Source organism: Erpetoichthys calabaricus, chromosome 6 (assembly GCF_900747795.2).
Source record: "Erpetoichthys calabaricus chromosome 6, fErpCal1.3, whole genome shotgun sequence".
Lineage (NCBI taxonomy): Eukaryota > Metazoa > Chordata > Cladistia > Polypteriformes > Polypteridae > Erpetoichthys > Erpetoichthys calabaricus.
In genome coordinates, this window is record NC_041399.2 from 85,373,391 (window position 1) to 85,386,101 (window position 12,711).

A 12,711-nucleotide genomic window follows, 5' to 3' on the forward strand; every position below is an offset into this window, starting at 1 on the left:
TCTGATCCAAGCCAATTACAAACAGCCATACTTAAGACCAATGGGGGAAATAGAACATCTTAACACCTGCTCCCAAACCATAGAAACACTCGCCAAACTGGTTTAAGGCACATCTTCTCCCAACTCTGTCGTAAAATTCAAAGAGACTCAGTTGTAAAGGGTGGGGGGTGGGGGAGACACTAAATTACATTGCTTTGCCTAAATTACAAATACAGACATACAAAATATTTATCAAGTTATATGTAAAATCTCACATCACAACAAACACCAAATGTTTTATTTCTTTTTGAATGTTAACTTTCACTATGGCATTGTAAGAGTAAGAGGTATTCTGTTTTTGGGTACATTTTTCACCTTTACAAAGAAAGAAAAATATTAAAAGTAAGATTTTGAAGACTGGGAAAAAATAATTTTATTGAGATATTAATATATATAACAGAACAAAGAAGCCTGTTAGCAAACCTCTGAATACAGAATAATACAAGACCAGAAGTATAAAAAAAAGTGCCTTTATTGAAATGCAAACACACAGGAATGATAAACAATGGAGAACAAGTATGCATAGGAAGATATCAAAACAAAACCATGCCACCTTTCTGAACATATTAAAAGGGATGCAAATCCCTTTGCTACCTTGTGGCCTGCCTCACCAGCTTGCCCACCTCAAAATACCATCAAGCACTCCCAAGATTCATCTTCTTTTTCTCTCTTTTTTAACCCTAGTCTCTTCGCCCACCAGTGAGTGACTACCCCAACCTTCCTCAAAATGTTAGACAAAGGCAGTGCACTGCCTTAACATGACCTTTTGACCTCTCCTGTGCTGACTTCTTATCAGTTTTCACACTGGAAGTTCTTCTGGCAGCCTCTATGCTCCCTGATTTAAAGAAGCAAATTGGTCCCAATTTCTGTAATTCCTGGGTGGTGTGTTGACAACTAATTGGCTGCAGGTTCCTTACTTGTCTTACTTTTATAATGGCAAAAGGATTACCTGGTTACCTATCTTGTTATAGGATGTACTACCCCCTTTCAGCCAGGAAATGTTCCAACCTTCTACAATTCACAGTGTATACAAATGTACATTTCTTATATACACATATTATATGTACCTGCATTTCCTATACAGACACTTTCTTTCAGAAAACAGAATAATAAATGTAAATGTCAAACACTGATATGTCACAATGTGGATGGAAACAACAGAAGAAAAACCTACTGATACTGTTTGACCAAGACATTTATAACACATCTAAGTGAGGCACAAAAGGCAGCATGTGGCATGCACATCTGTGGTTGCTAAACTGAAAGTGTAGAATAAACCTCCCTGAGAATCATTCCATTCATTAATTTGGTTTTATGCTGTATATTACACCACTGCAGGCTTTTGAAAAAACTGGATTACTTCTTTACGGAATTGTTAAAGGATAGTAACAGCTTGAGTTGAAGTTCAGGATTTCATAATTGCAAAAAAAATAAAAGAAATATACTTGAATTTATCATTGCGTAGTCATAGATGAGGCATTTGGCAAACTAGGAAATCAATATCCTCCTGACCTATTAATATCTGGACATGTTAACCATGTGTTGCTTTAGAAATCAGTTTCTCTCAGAAGTATGCAAACTTGTGAAAAATTAGATGTATAAAGCCAGCAATTAATTTCCTCGATCTCAAATTAAAGATTGAGTTGTTTCACATGACATACACACAGTGTAGGAAGAGAAGTTTCCTTTAGACAGTTTTATATTGCTGTGATTAGTAATTACAACACATGAAATTAATATGATTAATGTGACACTTGTCAAAAGTAGAAGACATAAATCAATTAGAGAATTAAAAATCTGATTATTGGATTATAAATGCTGATAATTTATTTCTGGTGAAATACAATTTACTGTATAAAATGTACACAAACCCTGAACAAAGAATCGAATAAGGAGTGTCACATATTTTAAGCAAATATTTAGCATTCATTTTCTGTGTATTCCAATTTAACATGACATCATTATCAAACCCACTCAATCCAATTTGGGCATCCTGTCCAGACAGCTTTGGGTGCAAGACAGGAACTAAGCCTGGATGAAGGCAATCCATCAAAGGGCTCACACAAACACATTGCCACTCACCCTCACACCACATCAATCGCAAATCGATTTAAAATGCATGTCTTTGGTTTTTAGATAAAAAAATGGTTTACCCACAGGAAAACCCCTGCCAATATAAGGCACACATGCAAACTCCATACAGATAGCATTTATTTATTGTAATACTAGCCAACCCGCGGCGTACCATACGCCGCATAATCAGGCCGCTTTTTTAATGATTTTTAAGCACAGAGAGAAAATTAACATTTGAAAAATCGGTAATGTAATAAATCACCAAGAAAAGTAACATTTCATGTGCCCACCCCCAACTCGTCACCTGAGTCGTTTTCCTCTTTGCACAGTCCACTTGCACGTGTGAGTCACGTAGACTTTTCATTGTTGTTTGTGGTTTTGGCTGCTTTTCTATATATAATCCACCAAGTCACCCGACCATGGTAGTACCGAGGAATTGGGGGTGTACAAAGGGCAGGGACGTAATCAGTGCGAGCGTATGACCCTCTAGCCATGTTTTTGAAAGTCTGGCCCTGTGCCTTATTAATTGTCATCGCAAAGGCAAATCTAACAGGAAATTGTCTTCATGTTAAAGTAAAAGGCAAATTATCCGCGACAAACAAACTGTTTTACACGCTGCATACCAACCCGCGGCGTAGTGTATGCCGCTTTTTAAATGTTTTTTAAGCAGAGGGGAAAAAATGAACATTTGCAAAATCCGTAACGCTGCTTTCAGTAAGTACAATACACACGCGTTTAATTTGTCGGCCACTTTTTGACAGCCGTCTTTTCTGGTTTGGGCTACTTTTACAGTGTTACCACTTGTGCATATTAAATCTTGAAATCCTTCGAGTAACTAATTAACTAACTAACACCCACCCACCCAGCTTGTGTGAAAAAAATGCGCCCGTTCTTTCATCATTTTGTTGCAGCCTATCAAAGACTTGCTGATCATGTTTTTTAGACTCAATATACATTGGCTTTTTACTCAGCGCGAGGGCGCGCATTCATTTCTGCTAGACTAATCTGCTACACGGCTGTGTTTGAAAAACCGACTTATCCCGGATGAGTTTCACCGGCATTAATGATTAGGAATCTGGTTGGAACAAAACCCTGCATCCACAGGGGTTCACCAGGACTGAGTTTGGGAAACACTGCTGAACACAGACGAAATCGACTCAGGTGAGGAGTTGGGGCGGGCAAAGTGGTTGCAGCTATTGATTATTCAGTGTTGTTTGCCTGGGTGTCTGATCTGCTCGACGGGATCATAAATAAAAGGAAAACAATGTGAAGGCAATGTCACAGGTGATCCTGTGGTATAGCGGGTCCATAGCTCCCCTTCAAAAGGCCATTTTTAATCAGGCGACTGACAGTAGTGGAGTCAGGCACAGAGAAGATCAGCTGGTGAGAGAGTGTCTCGACTCTTGCAGGGCCTGCATCGGTGAAGCAGGTGAGACGCTAATGAAAAAGAGGCACAGGGCTTATTGGTTTTTAAAGACTGCTTCCTTCATTGTGTTTTAACCTCAGTTTTAAAGGATTGCGCGGCTCTCTCTCGCGCTGCCTGTGTGTGTGCCTCTGTCTCTCTGTGGCGCTGCCTGTGTGTGTGCACGGCTCTCTCTCTCGGGCTGCCTGTGTGTATGCCTCTGTCTCTCTCTGGCGCTGCCTCTGTGTGAACCAAGGTTCCACTGAGGTTGACTAATGAAAAGTCAATGTGGCTCAGAGCTGCAAGTGGACTGTGGCACAGACAAACAGAAATGACGGCATGTTTTCCGAGGCGTCGCGTCCGAGTTGGTGGGCGTGGCTCTTCGAGTTTTCATTGTATCCAATGGTCTAAGAGTTGGTGAGCGTGGCTCCTTCCTGCGTGCGCCATTGGCGTCTTACTTGTCGGCGGTTTAGTGAATCCACGCCCCTTTCGGCATGCTTTCCATGGGTGGTTACTTAGTGAATTATATATATAGATTTTTTCTCAAGACCAATGACGAAATGAGCAGATTAAAGCAGTAAAATGCACTAAGATCTCTTTGGAGAACAAATATTGGGCTAATTGACCAGAAAACTGATTAATTAGTATGGCAAAATGTAGACAAAGTTTGGGGAAACATGTCTTTAGTCTATTTATCCATAATAGGAATGTTATAATGTCTGTCGTCTTCCGTCAACAAAGTGATTGAATGCCAGTCTCTTTGGTCAACATCTACAAAGCTACTTTCAAATTCTTCTGTACCATACTTGGACAGTCTCAGTGCTCTTATTTTCAGTTTTAGTGTGTATCCAAGAAGAAACATCTCAATCTGCAAGATAAATATAATGCTGGTTACTGAAACCTAAATAACAGTGAAAATAATTATAATTCAAAACAATCCTTTGCAATAATTACCAAATAAATACCTGATTCTGCTTTCACTTAATTATGTATTAAATAACAGCAAAAGCACACAGCACAGAAACAAACATCTATGTGCCTAGTAGCAGCTATTGATATTTTTTACTTAATACATTTCTCATACTACATCAAGCAGATTATGTTTTTCTTCTGTTATATAAACTGTTTCACACAGACCCATTTGTATTAAAGTTCACAAAAACATCACACATTCCACTGTCTCCTTTATCAGATTTACAGCACAAAAGGATAAACTGATAACAAGTTAGATTAATAAAGAAAAACATCTTCCAGCTAACAACACTTAGGCTAATAAACAGAATAAACAAGCTTTAATGGTAAAGCGATCACAACTCCCAGCCAAACAAAATAAGATAAAGAAAATCTACTTCTCAACCCTCCCTCCAGCTTATCTGTGGCTTCTGCTCTAGAGTATTATTGTGAAGGAGGTAAATGCCAAAGGCAAACATAACAGCATCAGTGATAGCCTGTACCCAAAGTCTGTTCTCAGTGGATTTAAGGAATAATGAAATGGAAATTACTATAGTAGATAAAAATCCTGCGGTTGTGCATGTCCACATATTAAAACCTATTAAAACATGCAAATATCAGATTAGAAATACCAGAAATACCAGACAGCGCATCACTGAAAATTAAATCACTGGATGAACTGAAAAACTGACCTTAGGTTTGATCTCAGCAACCCAACATAGCTTATCCCCTTCCTGGAACTGAGTGCTTACACCCTTGTTATGTGTGTGTTCTATGCAGAGAATACCAGATAAGAACCAGCGTAAACTAAGAACTAGAGACCTCTATATGCAAGCTGTAAACATGCAAGGACAAAAAACAAATTTCACTTAGGTCAAGGGCTACAGTGAAAAGATGAGTTGGTAGAAGTTTCAAGGAAATAAGTTTTGCCTAAACAGGACTGGTCAAAGGGCATGAGGCCTTAACACTATAGTGGTACATCACGGAAGCAAAAGACTGTCATAAATTCAGGCTAATAGAGAAGTCCAGGAGTCTTTGTCATTCAATCCATCTATTGTCCATGTTGTATTAGAGACCAATCAGTTCACTAAGTTGAACAGCCACCTACTCATCTAGGTATTTTGGGTGAAAAGAGTCCCAGCAAGAAGAGCTAATGTCCATCCTAGTTGTACTTGGTATAATCTGTCACACTCGTTTAAGTTTGCTTTTGTTTTAGGCACATCAAAAATGTTACATTAGAGAATGTTTAATGCACAAATAAAAAGTGTAAACTTTTACTCCTGCTCGTTTTGGTATTCTATCTTGTCACATGGGGTTATAAATATAGGAGGAAAGGGAAGGTATTTAGCTGTAGAAACAATCAGCCCTGATGGTGACCATAAGTGGAGCTACAGATTGCAGCTGCATCTTGGTGACAGGGTAGTTAATTTAAACATACGAGGGCTATCGTAGAGATTTGGGACACTCTGTTCAGATCTATGTAATAAAAAGTCTCAAAATGAGTCACCCTTGGTCATTTCATGATAAAACAAATGGCACAGGTAAATGCTGCAATCTCATAGTTCCTATGAATTTTCCCACCTATTCTGTTAGCAACCTAATGTCTCCAAAAGACAGAGTATGTACAGTTGGGATATCATGCTACCATAATGTAAAATGAAAGTAAAAAAATATTTTCAAAATGGAAGTATTTGTTTTCCTTCATAATGATTGCTGTTGCAATTGAATTGGATAAATCAAATAAATGTTAGGATAACTTAGTACCAGTAGCTTGTTATAAGGTTTCTACTTGTACTATTGTTTAAATTTTGTTTCACAATATGTGAAGGATGTAGTTCACTTACTGTATGAAACAAGTATATCCAATATAAGTCCTTATAAAAAGTTTTTGTATTCCACAGACAAAAAATGTAAGCTGATTTTACTGTGAAAAAAAATCAAATGCTGTTCTTGCGGTATTACGTAATTACGGTAGCAGGGTAAAAATAAAACAACTGTTCACAACTCAGTTTGTCTTGATGTAAATGATCAGTGCTTACCTGCTCCAGTCCGCCTGTGTCTCCAATGCAATTCAGATGATTGAGCATGAAGCTGACAGGATCTAAAGAAGTGTCACGCGCAAACAGCATCCTACAAAAGTTGGGGACATCTTGGCCTTGGTTTATTCCTTCAAACATCTCAATTGCAAGGTACAGCATGAGGAACTTCACTGCTTCATAAATCTTATACTCCATACTTTCATCTGAAAATAGCATCTTGCATGCCTTTTCCCTGTCCTTCTTTTCTTTAAGTCTATACATTTCACCCCACTGTGAAAACACAAATATAAAAGAAATGGTGCAAATTATAAATTGTTTGGTTGACAAACATTTAAGTTGTTCCAGTATTTCTTTCAGTTCACTATTAAAAAAATGGCAAAGTGCCACTTTGGCCACTAAACCAGCTATACTGTTGCTTACCCCTTTGCAGTTCTACATGACTGGTCATAACTGCATTTCATGGTGTTTGCCTTTGGTAACATACCTAACTGACTAACTCTTTTATTCTGGCTAGACAGGAGCACATCCTTTATATAACTATGGTATAGTAATCACTGTTGTGTAGTAAGCAATTTGTTGTGACGTATACTACACTACTACTATGCCACCTTATCTTGATAATTTAATTTATGAGAAACAGTTCTAAAGTGTTTTAGAATCTGCCAGGTATCGATCAAATGTCTTCTGTTAACTGAACACATTAAACCATAGCTAATGTTTTGGGTATTTAAGTACCACTTTTAGAAGTACTTCAGAGTTAGATTTTTATCTCAGATAGATAAATGCTTACAAGAAGCAATATCTAATCTGAGTAAGTGGTAGTATAGGTATCCCTAATAGTAGTATCCCTAATACATAATACCTGGAACCAGAAGTATCTTGGATATTTTCGTTTTTTGGAATATTTGCATATACATAATCATACCTCGAGGACACCCTTAATCAAGTAGGAAAATGCAGCCAAACCAGCTAAATGACGACTTACATGTATAATAATTCATATAACTGAGCAGTCATTACAATGCATGTTGACAAGACAAACATATTAAACCTCAAAGGTGATGAATATGATGTATATACTGTATTTTGTACAGTATGTGAATTTCCCCTTGGGATTAATAAAGTATCTATCTATCTATCTATCTATCTATCTATCTATCTATCTATCTATCTATCTATCTTTTAGTTCAATTTTAAAAGGGTCAATTTTGCTTATTTACATTGAAGAACTTTTTTTGTTTTTCATCAGTTTATATCAGCTGCCTGTTTTCACTTCTCAAGGAACTGCCTGACAGGTCAGGAATATCTGACTTCATTACCATCATGCAATCTGTGCTGAAAGCCATTAACTGGCTGACAAGTCACATCACTCAGTTTTCATATGGTGTGAGTGGGCATACATAACACATAACATATTTTTGCCAACATAAAAAGGCAATTTACAGCAGTGTCCAGTTTTCCTAATGTAATCGGAGCAATTTACTGTACTCATGTTGCAATAAGGGCACCAAGCAAGATTGAAGCCACTTTTGTTAACTGTAAGCACTGATATTCAATTAACACACAAGTCATCTGTAATTTTAACAGTGCTGTGCAGCACTTTTCAACATAGGTGTGTTTTCATGTTAGATCACTGGGGACAAAGCTCGTCGACTGTGTTTCATTGCTTAGCGGAATTCAGTGCTTTACAGGGTACCACTAACTCCCCACTCCCAAATTATCAGTTGTGCGTGGTTAGTTGCTTTGTGGCGCTCTAAGCTTCATAGGGGACTCCCTCCATCCCCATCCAGGACTGAATAAATAAATCAATTTTTATTCATGTCCACATTTTGGCATAAACATAATTTTCTCACACAAATCCAAGTAAAATTTTAAAATGTCATATCAGTGTTTAGAAAGTTTGGGATTTTGGAACATTTTGTTTTTTGGAATTTTGATTTGGGATACTCAACCTGTATTATTTATGTTACTGATCAATAATGAATGCAAAATGAAATTAATCATATTACTAAATCATAAATTAATCTTGCTTGATTATTTTAATATTCCCATAGTTCTGTAAACTCAAAATTACCAAGCCATTTAATATACCTACTGAATTTCAAAGGATTTTGCCAAATTATTCCTATACACTTTCACACAATTAAAACCTTCCATCTTTCTCTTTTAAAACTCACTAAATCAATTAATTGTAGCAGAGAACCAGAAGTAAGGAATCAGCTCTAGACTGGGGGGCAGTCAATTGCAGGCACACTTACTGATTCTGGGTCAATGTATAATCAACGATGAGCTTAAAAATGTCTTTAGGATTTGCGGGAAAAGCAAAGTACGTGAAAAAAACACAGATAAGAAGACAATGCAAATTGAGAACAAATGGCAACTGTGTAGCAATTCAGATTCAGATAGACAGTCTCCTGGAGTTGTGAGACAACAGCACTAGACACAATGTCTTTCCCAATTATATGTTAACTCTGATTATTACATGTGGTTTTGTTTTTCAAACTATAATAATCTCACTCCTAAACAATTCTAGATAATGTCTTATTTATATTTAATATGCTCCTTCTCCTGCCCCTGCCAATAAATCTATAGACCGAAACCAGAAAAGTATACATTTCGATTACACCATTAAATCAAAATTCATTGATATTCTGTGGAAATTCAAACATACTTTCAAAAATAAATAAAGATCAGCTGACATAACTACTCAAATAAACAAAAGTACTTAAAGCAAAAAGAAGCCCCCCACCATTTCAAAAAGCACACATGAACCTAAACTAGAATTCTGAAAACTAGAGTGTAGATGAATGCAGGCTTATGAAATATCACAGACTTTCACCATTAAAATGTTAATTAAATCCCTCTCTATGACTTGTTCTTAATATTATTCTATATTAAAGATGAACAGAGAAAACATTCTGCACATTATATTGAATAATGTTTGATTTAGCAAATAACAAATCTGCCATGTAAATTTAATTTTTACATTAGTTGTTCTGATTTAAATTTTAAAAATACAACATTTGAGGGGAAGTAAAAGATATAGATGTGGTTCAGGCATGTGGAGCAAATAAAAGGGGGTGACTGGGTGAAGAACTTCATTATGATTGAGGTACAGAGGATGACGCAGAGAAAGGCCAAAAAAAGGCATGGCTACAGCTGGTGGTGGCAGACGAGATGAAAAGAATGGGCCTCATCCCAAAAGATGCCCAAGACTATAGACTGAAAAAGATAAGATGTGCCAACCTGAGCAAACATGGAAAATAGGTGTTAAACCGGCTGATGATGGCTGAAGAAATGATAAACTAGACAGCACAAGGGTACAAAAACCCAGTCCAGAATTTACTATTGTAGCGTTACACTGTATTATTTCTTGTGTGCATCTCCTTAACACTAGAATTACCAAAGCCTACAAAAAAACTTGTAATCCTGGCCCACTTTAAATCCTTTCGCACCTCTCCGTCAGCATCTTTTGTGTTGTAAATGTGTCGATAACCACAAGCAGCCTGCTTTCCCATCCCCCCACCAACACAGAAAGGGCAGAAAGTTCTCTCAGCTCAAGTCTGTTTATCTACGTGTGAGTTTCTTAGAGTTGTATGGGCTGAATAATATATCATTATTTGGAATACATGCATTTCATGTTTGTTCCATGTCTACAACAATCTATGTAAACACATATGTTAAAACAGAAAAGTTTTTCATGTTTGAGTAATAATTGACAAAATGTAGACATGAAGTGTATAACGTGTGAAGCCTGAAGTCCAAATATCAAATAGACACTTTCACAAAAGGTACATGTATAACAAAACAAGTGTGGTTTTATTCAAGAATATAACTGAATAAAAAGAACCCTCGTTAGGGTGCAACATTGACACACCCTTAATACGACCGCTTTGGTGGTGCAGCGGTAAGAACTGCTGACTGGAAATCAAAAGGTCTTCGGTTCGACCCCAGACCCCTTTGTTTTAAGCAGTGAGCTGCTGTTATTCTTACTATTATAGAATAAAAACATACATTTGGTTTGAGTCTGTAACATCAGGTGTAAATTTATGGTACTTGTAAAGGTTAGTGTTTTTTTTTTAATTCAGTTTTATTCTCCCAGTCATGTTCACGCTCCCCCCGATCTGACACTACTGTTTTCACATAAAGATGTGCTATAACAGAGGTGAACTCAGATGATGATGAGGGTTCTACATCAGAGAAAGAATGCATGTCGCACTTTGCCATCACTGTACTTTGCATATAAAAGCCAGATCAAATTTTATTTACCTATATTTATTTATTTATTTATTTATTTATTTATTTATTTATTTTCCTACAGCGTAATGTCACAAGTACACTGCAGAGCTTCCTCTTAATAATCTTGATGAAAAACTGTACCTTCACTACTTTACTTTTAATTTAAACATTACAATCTGACTGTACAGTTTTTCTTTCCTAATCATCAGAAAACAGACTCAGCCTTAGCTCATGCTGTTAAATACATTCTAATATACTCTGAGACAATACTATTATTATTGCGCTCTTAGATTTAGCCACGCTGTTCTATTACCTAGGGGTGAGAATTATATATGGCTGTCACATACACTTACAGGGTTCATTTCCTACTTCTCTAATTGTTTTCATTATTTACAGAAATGTGATGACAGTACTCCAACATTGTTGTGTACAGACTGAAATGGTATCCTTCATTGCTCTGTACTAACATTATTATTTTCTTTCAATATGCTGCCCTTAAGAGATACAGTTTGAAAATATAATATGCACTATCACTTATATGTGAATGACACTCAGCTGTACTTATCAGTCTAGCATAATTATATGCTCATAATGAACTGCTTCAGTGAGTTAAAGCACTAGATGAACAATAACACAACAATACAGAAATGTTATTAGTGGGTAGAAATGCTGCTGACAATAACACTATACTGTTATCTTTATATACATTTTGTTGAAATGTCTTTGACTTTATTGGTGGAGGTTGATTTGACTTGAACTTAGTTCTGTAAAATTTGAATAAAAAAAAAAAGAAATGTCTTTTACTTTAATTTATCATTTAGTACTTAAATTACTGCATAATAAAACATTATTTTTCCACCCAGGGAATAGAGGGACATGTGGACATTTTCTTACCGTGTAGTGTTCAGTAAACTTGACACCTGCAATTACTGCAAGGGGAACTGGTTACTAAACTGTTTTACTATCAGTTGTTTCCAATCATTCTGTTTAGGATGTGTTATTAAGGAGACTCAGATATTTTGATGTTAGGTATGTAGCGAGTTGCTGGAAATATCCTATCAGTCAGTAAAAGCCAGTGTATTGTTCTGTGCTGCAGTCTCCTGGGGAAGCAACTTGAGCTCAACAGATACACAATACCCAAACAAAATTATCAAGAAAGCTGTTTCCATCACAGAGCTAAGCCTGGACACACTATAAGATGTTGTGGAAAAGAGGATGGTGGCAAAACTGGTTGCCATCATGAAAATCCCCTCCATTCCCTGCAAATGGCACCGTCTTGGAACACTTTCAGCCACAGACTCATTCCACCATAGTGTGCTAAGAAGCTCTTCTGAGGATCTTTTCTGCTTACTGCTATCAAGCAATTCAGTGCTTCCTCATGTTGCCCCAAACTAAATGCTGATACGATACTCTTTTAAGTTCAATTTGCAATTTTAAGATCATTTTGTAATTTCTGCACAAGATACACTATTTGCTTATACAGTAATCCCTCCTCCATCGCGGGGGTTGCATTCCAGAGCCACCCGCGAAATAAGAAAATCTGCGAAGTAGAAACCATATGTTTATATGGTTATTTTTATATTGTCATGCTTGGGTCACAGATTTGCGCAGAAACATAGGTGGTTGTAGAGAGACAGGACCGTTATTCAAACACTGCAAACAAACATTTGTCTCTTTTTCAAAAGTTTAAACTGTGCTCCATGACAAGACAGAGATGACAGTTCTGTCTCACAATTAAAAGAATGCAAACATATCTCTTCAAAGGAGTGCACGTCAGGAGCACTGAATGTCAGAAAGTGAGAGAAAACCAAACAAATCAATAGGGCTGTTTGGCTTTTAAGTATGTGAAGCACGAAGCACCGCCGGTACAAAGCTGTTGAAGGCGGCAGCTCACACCCCCTCCGTCAGGAGCAGGGAGAGAGAGAGAGAGAGAGAGAGAGACAGAGGAAAACAAACAGTGAAAAATCA

At 37.0% G+C, this 12,711-nt stretch overlaps 1 protein-coding gene across 1 annotated transcript in view; it reads right to left on the minus strand.

The window, feature by feature from the left end:
• Positions 1-493: 493 nt before the first annotated feature.
• The window catches only part of LOC114653461 (inactive ubiquitin thioesterase OTULINL-like), an 84,388-nt gene continuing 72,170 nt past the window's right edge, over positions 494-12,711 (minus strand). Inside the window, exons 7-8 of the mRNA XM_028803801.2 lie at positions 6,505-6,774; positions 494-4,382 (exon numbers count right to left, since the gene is read on the minus strand). Coding sequence (XP_028659634.1) covers positions 4,203-4,382; positions 6,505-6,774 — 450 coding nt within the window. The 3' untranslated portion in view covers positions 494-4,202. The remainder of the gene's footprint in view (positions 4,383-6,504; positions 6,775-12,711) is intronic.